Below are 18,589 nucleotides of genomic sequence, written 5' to 3'. Positions count from 1 at the left end.
AGGAACATCTGCTTGTCCGTCAGATTAGAGGTGACAGCCAATCAGATTGGTTCAAATAGCGTGACCCCTCGATCGGATTTTCAAATAGGTATGCAGACGATGTGGAAAGGAGGAAGGAGGCGGGAGGGACGCTGACGGGAATGCGACCTGGCTTTTCCTCCAATCCCCAAATGATTGAAATATTAATTTGTCCTCAGGCTATCCAGAGAAAGCCGGGCTTTTGGTAGCCAGTAAGTGGTATTTTATTAAAAAACACAAAGATGGAGCGATGAGTGCATCAGCAGTGATTGCGAGGTCGGGTGAATGTTGTTTAAGACACCAGGCCCGCTGAGGAAAAGTGACAGCTAGTGCCCACCCTGCCCTTGGCCTTCAGTTCAGAGGGCATTTAACCATGTGAAAAGAGAAGAGAGACACTCCTCTGGGTCACAAACACAAACGCCCACACACAAACACAAGTTTATCAGATGTGTCACTCTAACTTTCCTGACGCATGTGCTTTGACTCGTTGTGTTGGTTATGGAGGTGAACTAGTGACTCATTGTGATGTGTCTGCTTTAGGCGCATCACATCCTAATAAATTCTTTTACTGTGTGTAACGCTCAGTTGACTAATTACTGCCTGTCTTTGCACCTAAAACTAGCCTAGTTCCTCTACTTCCAATCCATCCAAATCTGTGGTCTTTATATGTGAGAAGAACGTCGTACTGATATTAACCTCCCCGCCTGTCCGTAAATGACTGTGCCCTACATCAGACCTCGACAAAGTTCTCACTTTCTTTTTCTCTCTCATTTTTTTTTCTGGGGATAAACTGTCTGACGTTAACAAGGGACATTTAAATAACGACCACGTGAGGAGAGTCTCATTAAACCTTCAGCTTTGCAGTTTCTATGATAAAAATCGGCAATGATCTAAGAGAGCAAGGGGGGGGGGGGGGGGGAGCACATGCTCACAACGCTGTGTTTTTCTGGAAATTATCCAAGAATAATGTTACTGTGTAATTACCTCAACAAAGTTACTGAACTCATGAAAGATCATTTGTACTGGGTGTCTAATTAGCGAACCCCTCAGATTTCAAGATCCTCCAAAACACTCTGGGGGTGAAAAAAAGTGAGTATTCAACTAGGAAATAACGCCACCTGAACAAATTAGCAATCGGCTCTTCTTATGCAGCGAGACTGAGATGTGTTTCTCTGCAAACTGGCCCTTGACTGCAAAAAAAGTTAGAAAAAAACAACAAAGATGTTTGAAAATAGTCACAGTAAACATCATTCTCTCATTTCTAACGCTGAGCTCTGACCACATCCTCTTCATATTTTACCCAAATGTCCTGTTCACACGTCTTTTCTGAGCAAACGTGTAAAATTAGCAATGCCACATTACGATCTGCACTCTCAATTCTGTTTAGTAGGGGACTTTCTTTCTCTACTTTTCTTGAAGTTACCAAAACTAAATACAAGGTGCTCACACGAGAGAATCTGCTCATTTTATTTGCCTTCTTGTAGGGCAGTAGGACTTTTATAAGAAGATCTGATCTTCTGAAGTCTACACCTGCAAAGAGACAAGGAGTAAAGGCTATGACAGCCTTATAGCAGCCGAAACCCTTTAAGGATCTTCTGCAAATATATTAGCTAACCCTAATCTTACACCCAGGATCCTGTTCCCATACCTCCCAAAAAAGAAGCATTGGGATGTTACATGAATATGGTAATCAATCAGTACCATGACACCCTCACAATTCAGTATTTTATTTTTTATAAGGAAACCCACTAGCTTACTAGCCTAAAACGCCTAGAGAGTAAAGACTTCACAGACTCCACATCAGTGTTTTCATACTGAAACAAGTAGTGCCTTTATATACACACCACCACATACACACACAGCCCTCACTGGAGCGCTGAGTCATTTCTGCTTCACCAGTTTCTGATATTTCTTCCTCTATATCAGAGTGCATATAAAAAGCTGCTTTGTACCTCCAATTTCTCAACTTAATATTATTCAGGCTCCATTTGGTTGGAACGAGTGCACGCTCAGATAAGAGGCCGGTGATGAGGAAGCATGTAGAACACAGGCCCTGGGATCCTCCTGAGAATGCTATTAGAGGCAGCTTTACAGAGCCCACTCACTAGTTCAGCACTTATCTGCTAATGGATTGTGGGTATCATGACAATGATCGCTGCAATAACAAGACTAGAGCAGCAAACCAGCCCTTTAATATTTTGCCTTAATCCTGAAATCAGAGTTTGTGTAGCGTCTGTGGATAGCATGAGCAAGATGACCTGAAAGTGCCCTTTCACTGATGGGTATAGGTACAGAGAAAGAGAAACACATGGGCAGAGTGACCCAAAGAACTGATGTTTTCACAATTAAACGCAGTGAGATAAAACAGAATTTTAATATCTGCCATTTATTGGTAATCAGCCATAAATTATAAAATAATTATCGGTGAATCAGTATTGACCAGAATTTTAAATTCTAAAATTAATTTTAAATTCTAAAATACTTTTACAATACTAAAATAAAAATGTATTATTATTAAATGTAATTATTTTAATATTTAATATTAATGACTAATATTTACATTAAGAAACATACTAATACATATTAGAATTACTGTGTGCAACCCACCAGTTGAGAATCACTGATCTGAATGATCATAAGTTGATACTATGTGGAAAGATGAAACAAACCTGCATCCAGGTTACTGGAGGGCTTCAGAGCAGCGGCTGCCAGTCGGGCCATCATGGGTGATATCAGACCCTTGCTGGCCGACATCTTCTCCATAATGGATGATGCAGCGAATGAAGTTGGAGTGGAAGCTACGGTAGCAGCAGCTGGGTCCCCAGTCGGGGTGGAGGTCTGGGGTAGAGAATCGCTGGGCATGGAGTGAGCTACAGAGGTGGCCACGGATATCAGGCCAGCGGCAGAGGGGGTGAGCGTCATGGGCATTCTGGGAATGAGCGAGAAGAAGGGGTTGGAAGCACCTGCCAGTGCACTGTTGGAAAGTGCCAGGGCCATGGGTACATTGCTCGGCAGAGCCTGGGACAACAGGGTGGAAATGCGGCTGGCCGGAGGCAGAGCGGCAGTGGGCTTGACGCTGTGGCTGGAGGACATGGTGGTGATGGGAGTGGACAGCAGATGTGATACGGTGGAGGACTGCTGGGTCGTTGGAGAAGCACTTAAGCTGGAGTTCTTGCTGCTAATGGCGGAGTAGTCCATGAGGTCATCATTGCTGGACTCGTCCTGATCCTCTTTGGGCAACAGAAAGGAGGAAGTGAGGCCCAGCACACCCGAGGAGCGAATGTGGCGGCGCTCGTGTTTGCGCTTGTGTGAGGTCATCTGGCTGGTGGAGGTAAAGGTGAAGCCGCAGCCTTGGCGTATGCAGTGGAAATGGTTGGTGGCCTTGCTGTAGACGCAGCCTTCGTACTTGCACTCCTCGTATTTGTAAAATTTCTTGAAGCCGTCCTTGGCGTAAGCGTCATCTTTGATGTGATAGCTCTTGTGCTTCTCAATGTCACACTTGTTCTTGAAGGTGAAGGTACAGCCTGGGCGCCTGAGAGGCGAAAAAGGCGAAGGATTAAACTCAAAAATGGTATTGAAGTTGACATTAAGTTGACACATTAAGTTGAGTTGGAGCGACCATTGTACCTGCAGTGGAAGTGGGTGGTCTTTTGCCCGTAGAACTGGCACGCGACCGTCCCACAATCCTCGGTGGCGCGAAACCTCTGGAAGCCATCGTTGATCAGCTGTGCATTTTTCTTATGGAAATTCTCATGAGTCATGACATCAGACGTGCTCGTGTACACCTTGTTGCAGCCCACCTGACAGACAGGAAATGAAAAAAAAAAAAAATGCTTTCATGAGAAAGCGTGAGCATGGTATAGAAATAAACACCATGTGTGAGTTTCACTTTGTTGCACTGGATGAAAAATGCTCAATATGAAAAAAAGTGGCTTGGCGCTTGAGCTCTTGTAGTCTGCAGGGATATGAAAACAACAACTCGAGATGTGACACAAAAATAGCTCAGTTTGGTGATGAACTCAATGTGGGGAGCAAAGAAACAGGTGACCTAAAAAAAATGAACAGGAAACATTTTCTCAAGATCTGAGCTTTGTTAAAAATATCCTCTTGAGACATCTCATAAAATATGAAGAGCAAACCCTTTACCCGAAAAAAACAGGTGTGCGTTTCATGAAAACAGCTTCAAAGAGATAAAAGACAGGACTAAATTTTGTGATTTGCAATATGTGGCATGCGAAAGCTGCATGGTGAGGCGGCGTGTGGTTGAAACCTTTTTTCCATTTAAGGTTTTAAGTCTATATTAGAGGTCTATGCTTTAGTAGAAGAGTCAGGGGGGTTGTTCGGGAAGACTGTCACTTACTTCGGTTTGAAAGGCTCTGTTACTCAACAGCAGCACTCAGGAGCCCTCTGGGCAGCAGACGAACGTGAACTAATGTTTGAATTAAAACCAGCAATTGTATATCATCTCTGGCACTTTTCACCCGTGCAAACAGGGTAACTTGGCCATATTCAGTCAAACAATGAAAAAAATGCCACTCTGTTTTTTCTCCGTAAATCAGGAGAACGGGTGCCAACATCTGCCTGTTCTCACTGCTGTTAAAACAAGAGCTGAAATGTCTAATAACAATTACGCCGTTAGGGAGGCTTAAAAAAAAGAGAATATATCTTAAGTCCTGGGCCACTGTTGCCTGTGGTGAAAAAGAGCTCGGCTCGAAAGTGACACCTTGAAAATAAGCAGATGTAAAGAATTAAACAGATCTGGTGGGAAATAATCGCCACTTGGTACTAAAAGATGAAAAATGCTGAGTTCATATAAACAACTCACAGAATTTTATCCATGCCAACTAAGGAGTGAGGGAGAAAGGTGGTGAGGGGAGAGGAGGGCCACATCCTGTTCATGCCTTTACTTTAATTGTATTTGTTCTGACACCTTCTGTCTTATGACCAAAAAGGTGATCTTAAATGTTCATATAGGCCTCGAGGAAAAAGTTGAAGTACTTTAATGTCAATATAGATTGCTTTGTACAAAAATCTGTGCTATTTGCCTGCTGCTATTAACGTTATTATTGTGCAAGGAATGTAGATTTTGTTCACATTTTCAAGACTGCATCTCAAGTAAATGTATCTTAATTTAAAGATGTTTAGATATTTGTATTGGAAGATATTCATTTTTTGTATGTCATGACTTTATGAATTTAAGACGTTCTGGTCCGATTTAAGACATTTTTAAGGCCTTAAATGTGTAAGGGCGAATTAAGACTTATGAAAATATACCCTAAAATATATATTTTTGGTAACACTTTATTTAGATGGTCCCTTTTGAACATTATGTTGATTATAAGTAACTTTGCAACTACATGTCAACTTATTCTAACCATAACCCTACCAGTCTACTAATACTCTACTAAAACTCTAATGAGAGTTAGAAGACATGAAGGTACAACCAACATTACTTATAGTCAACAGAATGTGTTAAAGGGACCATCGAAATAAAGTGAAACCATATTTTTTTCTCAAATCCTGTCCAAGCAGAGGAACTGATATTTGCATGTGTCTGTATAAGGGTGAATGTGCTTCTTTTTTTTTTTTTGCAAACTAGGGTTTTTTGCTGTGGTTTACCTGCATGCAGTGGTAGTGGGTACTCTTGCCGTTGAGATGACAGCCGTGGTAGTACACACTGCAGTCATCCAAAGGGCTGAAACGCATGAATCCGTGCTGCAGGGAGTTGTCCCTCTTCTTATGCATGTTATAATGCCTTATCACATCCTGCTTACTGGTGAATCTCTGTAAACAACAGATATACAGAGTTAGTAAGGTGGGGGAGGTGTTGTGTAGGTTCTGAAGGAAACCAGCAATGCGTTCTTTTATTACTCATGCAACAACTGCAGAGCATTGCAGAAAATTGCAGCCAGGTGGGTGAATGGTGCATATCGTAGCAGCAGGTATAAGGTGAATTTACTTTTCAACACTCGCATTGCAGAGTAGAACAATTAAAATTGAGTACTTTGAAGGGTGCATTTCATTCGGAGTTTGCCTTATAGACTCCCTATACACTCACTATACGCACCTAAAGCATAGCATTATGACTCAAATATGACTTGGTAGTATTTTCTAAGCTCACCTGATGTTTGAATCTGTGCATAATGTGCTGCTTCAACAAAAGGTTCCTGAACTAGACTTTTATTTCACCATTTCTAATTAAGATGGATCACATGACATGCAAGATCACAGTTGTGATATTCTCCGCTTCTGAAAAATCATGTTCCATGCAGATGGTTTTGGAGCGTGCACGGGGAAAAGACAACAAACAAACAAACAAGGCAACCAAAAAAATTTTTTTTTTTAATTCCCGTCTGAAATATGATTCCATTTTTAATTAAAGTATTAAAGCACAGTTTTGTGCAGGGTTAGACAATAATAATGAGGAAATATGCTAAAATACCCCTCCTCCTCAAAATTAAAATCTCCTACACCAAGGAGAAGTCTAGGGGGTGGGGGAGACAAAGCGATGTAGGGGGAAAAACCTCACTCTTGAGAGATCAGGGCAACCAAATCTGCAGTAATTGGGCTTGAGCTAATATTACAGGAACTGAAACAAGAGTAGCTGAAATCAATGAGCCTTTTCCAACGTAAATCCATATTTTCTACATAAATGAGCAACAGGAGAAAAAAACAAGACAGAAACATCCACAAAACCTCATTGCCCACATATGAAGATAATCTTACAGGCAAATAAAAAATAAATAAAGATATATAAATGCACAAAGATAAATACTGAAATCTTGGCTATATAAAGTGTTACATTTCCATTCCTCTTTCAAAAGAAGTGTAATAGATGATATATGAGCCAATGTCCAACAAATGGTGATGACAGGAATTTGGGATGTCGACAAACAAATAAAAAGAGATACTGATCTAGATCCGGCCACACTGAGCGGAACTGTGGAAAACAGCAGGAAATTGTATCAGTTGGGCTTCTGTACTTAGAAGAGTGGCCACACGGTCGTGTGGACATTTATTTTAGGATTCCCATCGCATTGCAGGATGGCCATGAAAGGAGAGGCAGGGCCGGTATGGAGTGGAGCAAAGGCTGGCAACCGCAGGATAATATTCCACCACTGTGTCATGTAACATTTTAATGACTTATCAATTCCAAAAACAAGTTCATCTGAGCCTCACCTTTCAGCTGGGGTACGCACAGCCTCCTGTCTGTCATTTCTAAACTGCCAAGAGTCACTGACGCCTTTACATGTACAGGAAAATTCCAATATTAATCCGAATATGGTCATATTCTAATTTTGTAAGAATGTAAATTCCATAACCTGACTGCCAAAACCAGATTAAGCCAAAGTTCTGGGTTTATAGAAATCTGAATAAGATTGCCAATCCCATGCTCTACTGTTTAAGCTGCAACAATGCTTATGCTTGAATTGATCAGAATTGTAAGTCACTTAAATTATATTTAGAATATTAAGATTTGCAAACTAACATTTCACAAACATTTAAAGAAACTTCATGGCATACACTGGTGGATTAAAGTGGATAAAAAAATGAAATAATCTAAGAGTAAAGGCTTAACCAGAATATTGACCTTAATCAGAAAATGATGTGTCTATAGCTATGTTTCTATCCACCTATTTTTTATGCGCATTTTGGGATATTGCAAAAAAATTGCTGGATGGAAACGCCAATGAATTATTGCGCATAAAAAACGTATGAGCTCGTTTTATGCGATATTCCAGTTTAGCCCGGAAGTAAAATTTGCAACTTTGGATGGAAACACAGCTAATGAATTCTTAAGCAATGCAAGATCCAAAATGGACAGCTTCAACGGGACTTTTGAACCAGCTCTGCTTACAGTTTGAGGAATTGTACTTGAATAACAAGAGGCAGCCTGCTGGGCTGAATAAGTCTCTTTTAGATGCAACAGCTGCCCTGTTGTCTTCAGCAGGATTCCTGGATGTTTATAATGAAAAATGTAATCAGATGATTAAAAATGAAGTGGGAGATTATGACTAGAGAGGACTTGATAAAGAAAAGACTGTGCGGCTCTCTTTGCAGGAGGATTTTTGATGTCTTCGACAAATGTGCCCGTCTTTGCCTGCTCTTTTCCACCATATGCGCATGAGCCGCTGCTGTCTGTGTTCTGATCTGCTTAATGCTGATTTTGCTGTGCTGAACATGACAACTCTGGGGACATGGATCAGATTAATAATGTGAAAGGGGATTATGAGTGGCCCAAGAGTATTAGCAGATGTCCTTAGGAAAAAAAGGAGGCATCTTTTGAAAGTATTTACCATTAACTATGAAAAAAAAAGGAAAGCCATTGTCAGTCTGATCGAGTTTTGAGAAATAGCCCTCATCTATCTAAACCTGTTAAGCCAGTACGGTGCCAAGATAAAAGCCTAAAAGTTGGAAGGTGAGCTTCAAAATGGTGTTGTGACACTCTCTGCATTATACTGTTGTCTTACAGAAGCAAGGTGCTTAGATTTCCAGCAGTAAGGGATGGATATTAAAGTGTGTTGAACCGTGCCCATCAGATTGCAAAAATTACCCAGCTGACATAATTTCATTTATCATCAAAAAGGAGGAAAGGACACCCACTTTTTGCATTTGAATTCAAGATAAAATTATGTTAAAATTAATAAATAAATATTAAATAATCCAAAATTAGCGCTTTGCAACACTGGCCACTCGTGGGTGAATTAAGAAAGTTGCAGGCGATTTTACTTGCGTTTTGCACTTGGTGAGTGTTCATTTTGAATCCTGCTTGTGGCTGTTGTACTCACCTGATAGTTACATTCAGGGTCCATGCAGTGATAATGCTCTCTGTACTGGTAAGCACAGTGCACATGGCCACAGTGCTGGCTCCCAGAGAACCTACAATCAGACAGAAATATATGTAAAACACTGTAATTGTTACAGTTTTGGCCAAGTATTCTGAATCCAAACATTACTATCATATTGAGCTTAAGATAAACACGATTTCAGAAACAGCAAGTGATATAAAGAGATTATTTTATAAGAGGGAAAAAAAAATCTGTGCTTACTGAAAAGGAGCTCTATCTCTATTCCATATACGAAACCTCTAACAATGTGGGGGCTGATCTTGAAAGGGCAATTTAGCCTTTTATCTCCGCTTGATAGATGCCCTAACACTGACAGAGTCATCTTCACGGAGCTCAGAGTCATTACCAAGAACTATAAACACATAGAAAAACAGGCCTACGCTTCCTCGACCATACGATTGCAATTCACTCTCCAGCCACAGCAATCTCCACCAAATTAGTTCCATTGCCTTCAAAGGCAGTAGGTAGACTCTTATTAAACTGTAACCCCCGACATAATTCGCTCATTTGCTCGTGCTTTAAGCCCTGCCAAATCAGCGTTCGGCTCTCCAGGTTAACAGCCTATGCTTTAATCAGGGAAAGGTTAGGCCTAATAGAAAGGTTTGAGTGTGTCTCCGTGTGGCTTCCTCCTCTTCACTCTCGCCGACTGACTCGCCCGGTCTTCCGCGGATTGGCGGCGCTTTAAAGAGGCACATTTCCTGAGTGTTTACAGGCTGATTATAACCCTGACGATGATGACTGTTAAAAACCTCCAATTACAGCTCAAAACACACAAATAAACATTCGCACCACCGCTGCCAAGAGCACCATCTGCTGAAGTAGAGAAAAAGCTATGTAATTTTTTTCCCCCTACTGCCTGGATTATCCCTAGACTGCTTTTACAAATCACTTTGCTAAGTTCATTAAGCTAATTGAATGGTGAATCCACTACCTGCTAAACGTGGGTGGTGTTCTGAAGGGCTGGGGAAGTGGCAGGCGCTTAAGTTGGTTTTGTTTGCATCTTAAAGGAACAGTTCACCCAGGAAACTGTAGATTTCAAGCACCATAAACGGATCATAAAACGGATCTATGTGACTATATTCTAAGTCTTCTGAAGCCGTACTTAAAGGTTGTATCAGTGATTTCAGTCCCCCCCCAAAAAAATATCACATTCATCTAATCTTTCCTAACGATCCGCTAGCTGCCCGCCCCATAAGCATGCCGTCAAAAAAACGCGTCTCTGTAGGCAGCCTAGGCTCTGAGATCTGCACACAAAAACAATTGGTTTCACCAACCACTCAAAACCAAAACAAATAGTCAAAAGGAATCGCCGGTGCAGCACAGATGTCTACTAATTAAAATATTTATTTAAGGTGCATAAATAAATGCGGCTGCACGTGAAGTCGGAGCTGAAGAAGAAGCTGGCTCAAAACCTCACAACACCCACCCCCTGTCGGTGATTGGTTGGAACACTATTTGTTTTGAGTGGTTGGTGAAACCAATTGTTTTTGTGTGCAGATTTCAGAGCCTAGGCTGCCTACAGAGACGCGTTTTTTTGACGGCATGCTTATGGGGCGGGCAGCTAGCGGATCGTTAGGAAAGATTAGATGAATGTGATAAAAAAAAATTTGGGCCTGAAATCACTGATACAACCTTTAAAGTTGAACTCATGAAAGTTCATGAGAGAAGTAGTATTATTAGGTTTGTGGATGAATCATTCATTTAGTTGGATCTTTTCAATGAATCAATTGATTTTATAAAAAAATGAATGATTTGTTCACAAATTTAACTGATCTGGTTCTTGAGTATCAACTCAATGACTCACTGATTCGATCACAGCAGTTAGAAGCTTGCCGAAGAGAGAAGTGATCAATTACATTTTTGGTCCGCTTCTCACGCACAGCGATTGTTTGGATTCCAAAGTTAAAAAAATATAGTCATATGAAGAACTTTATATTTTCCTTTTTTTTTTTTTTTTTTACTTTAAATCCTCAGTCCCCATTCATAGTAATTGCATGGAAAAAACTAGCTGTACAATATTTAAAATGCGTCTTTTTACATTCCACAGAAGAAAAAAAGTCATATGATTTTGGAATGACATAAGGATGAATACCTGGTGATGGTATTTTCATTTTTGGGTGAACTATTGCTTTACAAAAGAGATTACAACACAGGCTACAGTACAGACTTTATATCTCGCTCTCATAATGCATAAATGTACACATTAAACTCACCCACCATTAGCAGCCCCTCTGCGTCGCACTCAAACATTCCAGGCCCCATGTACACAGAACCCCCCTGGGATGGCAGCCCACCCCAGCTGTATCACTTTGCCTCTGGACAATTCCCACTTGCCGCGTCAGGGGGCTAATGGGCCGCGCTGCTATTCAGTGGCGGATTAAATATTAATATCGCCACGATACAGAGATTGCCGCACATCTCCCGTTACAATAGAGACATGCCGATCAAAGTTTGGTGCAATGCTGGGTACATAAAAGCATTTAGGAGGGAAAACAGTGACTAAACACTACCAGGGAAGCTCTTTAAACATCAAACCACGGCAGTACGAGGAGATAAAGAACTTTTTCCCCTTTTGTGGGGGGAAGGTGGGTGTAGACAAGTTTACAAAGCTGCTTTTTAGCACGACTGTTCTCTCATTAGCGTGGATGATTCCTCCCCCCTCCCCCCAACCCGATCCTTCAACAACCCCCCAATACACCAGGCTGCATTTGCCCTTTTTATGAGTCCTCATTTTTCTTTTTTCCCCTCCTCTCTTTCCTTTCTTTTTTTCCCAACACGGAAATTGAAACTGTATCTGGGCTTATCTACTGCCTCCCCGCGCATCAACTGCCGAGATGTTTAGACAAATTTTATGCATTATGCAGTGCAAATATCAAAACAGTTCTTGGCAGTGCCAGCAGAAGCCTCATTAAAAATTCCTTAATTAAATCTTCTTGCAAAATGTAATCAGTCCAAGGAGGGTTTTTGTGTGTGCACAAGGATGTGTGTGTGTCTGTTAGTGCCAGGGCTTTGATTTGTGGCCTTCATGTTACGGCTTGGGAGAGTAATCATTAACGCCAAAGCCACTTTGCCTTTTGAAATGCGCCTTTTTCTCTCTTTAAGGCAAGAATAAATAAACAAATGATAATCACCTTTCTACTGGCATGACAAAAGAAAACAGAAGCCGATATTGGAGTGCGCTGCATCTATCTCTGCGCTTTGTCTGCATTTGCGAGTGCCTGTCATTTAGTTGATTCAGTATCTTCATTTGAAGTGCAGATATTAGAAATGAAAGTCTCAACTATCTGTGCAGTCAGGCCCAATGACACACAGGCACATGCAGGGCAGTCTAATGTGCCCGATGTTTTTGCAAACATTTCAAGCTGTTTGCTTAAGATTTTACAGAGTTCAGCTTCGGCGCTGGCAGGGAAACTGACACTGGGAAAAAATTACTCACTTTCCAGCCTTTAATTCAATTAATTTTCCTTAGTCCATAAACCTGGCGTGCTTACGCGTAATTTATCGTCCACACAGAAAGTGTATTTTTGCAAATCTACATCCTGCTTTATTAAAGTGTGAAATATGTCATCGATTAAAGAATGTTGTCATGAAGTTTTGTGAGGGTGACGATTTGCATACCTGGCGATATATTTCTGGTACACGTTGACATCCTCTGTGACAGGTTTCTCGGGAGGAAGGCCATTCCTATCATAGCATGGAAAAAAAAGAGAAAAGGATTAATGGTATGCATTCCATCAGTAATAAAAACAAACTGACGCAGTATTTACTTATGAGCCATTTCAAAGTTTGAGCTATCAATATACATTTTCTTCAGTGGAGTAGCGATCTGGTTTGGGAATGAATTAGGGAGGTATATAGGCACGCTTTGATGCATGGCCTCCCAACAATGAAAGCACAGAGGGGAAAAAATGTTTTTGAATGCATAAATTATTTATGTGTGTTTTTGGAGAGAGCACAAATGCAAAGATGAGGGTGTGCGGAGAGTGTCAGAAAGGCAGAAAATGGCTACATGCATTTTATTTTGTTTGATTGGCCCTTGTATGAGGGATGACTACAGCTTTTAGGACATCCTGTTTCAGAAACAATCCACATCGATTTAACAGTTACTTAAAAGTCTGGGTTTGGTGGCTGCATTTGACTTAGCATCCCACCTTCATTGAATAAGCACTTAAAAGGAGGAATTCCTAATGTAACACATTATAGTATGTGCAAAGCATTTTGTATTCAAGGTGGCAGCAGTTCAGCAGCACTAACTCAGGACTAAAAACATGAGCAGCTCCAGCAGGGGATGACCTGGGGTTAATCTGCCTCTTTAGGGCTGGTTCTGACAACAAATCACAGTGTGTGTGTGTGTGTGTGTGTTTGCACTTGGCCGCACTGCTGGCTGTTCCAGGGACTGCTGAAGAACAGCCTTAAGGATCTTGCTAACCTGAACTATTGAAGGTCAAGACAACTCATAGAAAGAGTGCCAACCAAGCCCCTACAAACTTACAATCTGACTTTAAAGCCAGCAGAGGTCTTCTGACCCCCCCACAAGGCTCAGGATCCCTATGCGGGTTATTGTTATAATTACTGTCATTACTGTCAATTTATTGTCCAAATAGTTCATTTCATTTTCAAAAGTTGCCTTACTTGACAGAAGAGACGGTTCCAGTAGTAATGGAGTCAGTTTTGGAGAAGCTGGACTTCATGAAGTCAGTGTTAAAGCCGAGGTGGCCAGCCTGGTCTACGGGCAACCCGGGAGGTCCCACGACCCCGGCAGGAGCAGCCGTATTGATGACTGGTGTTCCTGGGGTCCCTGCCGTAGCTGGGAGAATGCTCGGCATCATCGGCGGATCAACCTTCGCAGGAAGGAACTTCTGGATGTTTCGTACATCGTACTTTGACGGCCTGCCGACCTTGCCGGTCTTAAAAGCGATGGCGCCGCCCATATCAGGGTTGCCCTCTCCAGGTTTAAAGAGGTGCAAGAACTTGACGTTCTCCAAGTCATACTTGGAGGGCCGTTTGTAGGAATTGCCATTTTGCTGTCTGAGACTCTCGCCCATCTTCAGCTTCTGGATGAAGTAATCATACTTAGAGTTACGGGAAACTAGGTTCTGGATGTGTGACTGGTTGGTTGGGGGTGGATTGAGCGAGCTTTGTTTGTGGTCCATTACGGGTGGAAATATCTGTCCCTCTGACCCTGCAAGGGCCGGCTGGATGAGGGCAGCGCTCTTCTCCGGTGCCATTTTGGAGTTGAGCTCTTCAGGCTTGGCGTTTATAGGCCAGGGCAAGGTCTCCCCAGCCTTCAGCTTGCGGATGTACTCCTCGTACTTGGAGAAGCGAGCTCGACGGGTGGCCTCCTCGTTGCTCAGGGAAGAAGGATCTGAGGTAGCTGCTTTCAGCTTCTCAAAGCTGATCTTCTTGGCCAGCTCATCCCGAACCTGCTGGTCATCATAGCCAAACATGTGTAAAAACTCATTCATGGTGTTGGCGGCGTAATCGCGTAGTGCGGAGGCCTCTCCTATACGAAAAACAAAGATAAACAGTTGATTTAGGTAACACCCCAGAATTGCACTGATGACAAAACTGGATCTGAAAGTATTAGAGAATGATTTAGCTAATAAAAATACAATTAAATGAAATAACAGCAAGGCCCAAATAGAAAAATGGAATGGGGTAAAGGTGTAGTTTAATTGCAGTATAGTGAAATGAATTCTGGACCATTAACTTTCATATAGGTCTGAAGGGAGGTCAGATAGACCATCAAAAGGAGACAATTTGGGTTGAAAGCTTCCCCTGCTTCTTAACCAGCTCATATACAGGCCAAATTAATGCTCTTTTAAAGTATATTTGTGTAAGTGTGTGAGTGAGGGACACAATCCCCTCTGGCACTGGTGCACTTAGTGCTTGGCTCTGATATGGTGTTTATCACAGCAGATGAATGCAAAAAAATCTCATCATGTCTCATTTTGTCTGTCAGGAGAGCTACCCTGGTACAAGAACACTGCTCCAAGATGACAACTTCATAGAGGTGTCAGATAAACTCCCTCTCCACCCTGCCATGACCCCAGCCCTCCACCAGTCCTTTTCTCTATTTATTTGATTGCCTTTTTCATTGCTGAGCAAATGAGATGGTTAGAGGTAACATTAGCCACGGCCATGCTAATTAATACTAAAATATTTCAGCTTTGGTCTCATATTTCTATGTTATTGCTAAATCGGTCTCTCGCCCGTGCTTTTCACATCTCCTTCTCAGCATGTAAAATAATCCCCAAATTTCCATTGCTGCATTGGGGCTAGTCGTAGCCGTGCTACATCAGTATGAAAGGTGACCTGGGAGATCGAAAGAGCATGAAAAATTTAAGAGAAATGTATCAGGTATTTGATAGGAAACTCCCTACACTTTGCATTGCATCATTTTAGCAGCTATAATGTGTTTGAGCACATACAGTTATTTCATCTCATGCTGAAAGGTTAGGGCGTCATGACAGTCCTTACAGCTCTCATTTTCTCAACTCAAATCTGCCTTGGAGTATTACTGTCACACTTACCAATGTGCAAAAACAGGGAACCGAAAATTAATATTTGTATTCTACAGTAGGTGTGAAAGGTGTGTATAACTCATGTTTTTTACGGTAAGTGTGAAAGGTGTGTATAGCTCATGTTATAATTATATATAAATATATTTATACTTTAAATTATATAGATTATATTATATTTTAGGGGTATAGATATAGCTGACAAAATGACCAGAAAATGTGCTAAAAGCTATGGGTGTAGCCACGTGAGATTTGTGCCTTTAATGCTTTAAAAAAAAAAAAAGTCATTAGACACCAAAGTGTACTGCATTTGTTAAAGTGCCTGCTATTTTGACAGCATTTTGACAAAGTACACTCATTTATTGTTAATTAGCCTCAATTTAATCACTGCTGAATCGGCCACAATAAAAACTATAAAAAATAATGAGCTATTATTACATACTGAAGGATATTTAGTGCTACTGTATGTATCCCCAGAACTTCAGTTTGGCAGAGCAAGGCTTCAGCCATAAATTTGGCATCCAGTGACTATATTTTTGTATAGGTCACGACTGCTTAGAGGGGTTTTGTCAGGTCATGTGATTTTACACAGCTTTAAAGTCAGGACATGCTCTTTAATCTCTGTCCCTGAACATTTTCCAAGGACAGCAATCAAAGACACTTCTGCTTTAGGTAATTGGACATTTTCCATCTGTACCTTTTTTTCAAACAGTTGGGAAACTCCCTTCATTTTCTGAAAGAAATCCCCCTCTCTGTCTCTGAGTGTTATCGGTCTATCATTAGCATTATTATTGGTTTCAAAAGTCATCTGTAGGTAGGATATGCATCCACTATTCTCTTTACATTATACTATTAAAGGGATAGTTCACCCAAAATATCCACTCAACTTCATGTAGTTCCAAACCTGTATGCTTTTTATTGTTCTGTGGAATGCAAACAAAGTTTTTTTTAGCAGATTTATTTTATGTTCCAAGGAAGAAAGAAAAAAAACAGGTTTTGAACAACAGGGAGGTGACTAGATGTCAACGAAACAGCATTTTAGGGTGAACTTTCCCTTTAACAGCTTTCATTTTTAGAGTGAACAGTCTCTTTAAGATCAATCTGTTGGTATTAAAAGAGATGTTGGTTGTACTACACAGAGGAAAAGTAATAGCTGTAGCAACAGTAGTAGCAGGTGGTAACAGTAGACAGGACGAGAAGTCTAGCATGCCAGTGGGCGGCTCTGTATGCGTTTAATAGACTATCAGTGTCAGGAGAATGATTGGACTTAAACTGCACACATTATGCCAGGACCTAAGAGGAGATAACCTTTTAAAACAGCATGTAAATGAGTCCCCCCCCCCCCCCATCCTTATCTCACATGCTCCAAATGATGTCATGTGCATGAGGTTGGAAAGCCATGGCTTTGGGGGAAAGGTACGATTTGCCTGGCTGAACTCCCAGCACTCTCTCTCTCTTCCTCATGCCACTGGAGAGTACAAAAAGAAGTGCTCCTAATCTCACCACTTCATACTGGCAAATTCCAGCCTGTGACAAAGCCCTTGTCTATGTTTGAGGCAATTAAAGTACGTTTTACCCTTCGTGGTGTGATAACAAATGGACATTTTATCTCCTTTCTGTTGACCAAACATGGGCATCAGAAGCAGGCTGATTGGGTCTTCATGCACTCCAGAGGGGGTGATGATAAGGACATGTGAGATCTCTCTCTCTCTCTCTATATATATTTATATATATATATATATATATATATATATACACACACACACACACACACATACATGGACTTATCAAGGGTCCACTTACAACACTTTAAAAGCTGTGATGTTAAACGGAAATTTCTGATGGTGATTTTTAAATAAACTCATTCAGTTTTAGACTGAATTCAACAGTTTATATTTTGAAAGATGTAGACTTCTGTCAAAAATGCAACTCCATATTTTTCTCCAGAAAACAGCACATCGAATTTGCTGCCATATCCAGAAACCACTCAATAAACATCAAAATATTTGAAGTGGATGATATTAGCTAAGTGTGTCATGTGTCTTGTTCATAAAAGCTAAGTTTGAAGACAATCTCGAGCAGCAATATAAATTCTATTTTGTTCTATTAGAATTCTTCTACACTACAATAAATCGCACAAATCAAAAATCAAAGAATGTAAGAAAACAGTATTAGCTTTTCCTCCCAGATTTGTAATTATTTATGTTTAAAAAAAATTATTTATGGAAAAAAATACATATATAATTAAAAATCTGACACAATAAGCGAATAGTCAAAAATGCTATTAGTAAAAGTAAACGCATCTCACATATAGCTAAAATATGTAATATATAATAAATTAAAATATAATGAAAAAATGTATAATTTATATACTTCAAAAAGATACCGATACTTTTACATGATCTTTTGCTTGGCCTGGTTGAGAAGCATGCATTTGACTGCTATGGGAAAGGCATTCTGTGATTTTATGCTGATAGGGATTCTGCTCAGTCCCCTGATGTGAGGAGTTAAATGTTTTGAAGGTCGCAGTTTCTCTCATTGATCTTGCGATGTTTGTTAATTACATTGTCACTGATGTTGTGAGAGATAATTAAGCCACTATGTTTATATGCATAATTATGTGCGCTCCGCATCAGCCTTTGAAAGACAGCAGCACGAGAGAAGAAAAAATATTTTAATTGTGAGCCGCTCAGTAACATGGCAGTATAGATGCCCTAGTTACAATCAACAAAGAGAGAGAGGAGGGAAAAACAACTCAAGACAAGAGTGGTGACTAATGTCTGCTCACTGCAGTCTTCAAATGCTTTTTCTTCATTTTAAGATGCGGAAGCAAAGGTGTACAACACAAACACATATTTACAGACAGCTTTCTTTATGACCATGAAATAAACACAAAATGACTGATTAAAACCACAATGCACTCATGTTTGCCGGAAAATACTTGATTTTCTGAGAAGCTCTTGGCCTCACTTCTGTGATAGAGGCCACAAGCATATAGGTGCTTCTACCGTCAGAATGAGAGAGAAAGAGAGAGAGAGAGAGAGAGAGAGAGAGAGAAAAAAATACATGAAGCAGAAAAGAAAGCAGAAAAAAAAACTGAAAGAAGAAAGCATTTAACAAAAAAAGCACCCGCTTAACCTGATTTTAGTAGAGAAATGAAAAGTTTTTAACCAAAGTGATATCTCCTGTTGTTATCTAGCA

At 40.7% G+C, this 18,589-nt stretch overlaps 1 protein-coding gene across 3 annotated transcripts in view; it reads right to left on the bottom strand.

Annotated features, from left to right (window-relative positions):
- casz1 (castor zinc finger 1) overlaps positions 1-18,589 on the bottom strand; it is an 80,004-nt gene that overhangs the window by 13,236 nt on the left and 48,179 nt on the right. For all 3 annotated transcript variants that reach the window (XM_084428885.1, XM_084428884.1, XM_084428886.1), the window contains exons 3-8: positions 13,500-14,370; positions 12,486-12,551; positions 8,808-8,898; positions 5,638-5,802; positions 3,646-3,818; positions 2,688-3,550 (exon numbers count right to left, since the gene is read on the bottom strand). In XM_084428885.1, coding sequence (XP_084285011.1) covers positions 2,688-3,550; positions 3,646-3,818; positions 5,638-5,802; positions 8,808-8,898; positions 12,486-12,551; positions 13,500-14,370 — 2,229 coding nt within the window. The remainder of the gene's footprint in view (positions 1-2,687; positions 3,551-3,645; positions 3,819-5,637; positions 5,803-8,807; positions 8,899-12,485; positions 12,552-13,499; positions 14,371-18,589) is intronic.

Source organism: Rutilus rutilus (genome assembly GCF_951802725.1).
Source record: "Rutilus rutilus genome assembly, chromosome: 13".
In the NCBI taxonomy this organism is placed as follows: domain Eukaryota; kingdom Metazoa; phylum Chordata; class Actinopteri; order Cypriniformes; family Leuciscidae; genus Rutilus; species Rutilus rutilus.
Note: the sequence above shows the minus strand (reverse complement) of the source record. Positions and strands in the feature narration are given on the sequence as shown.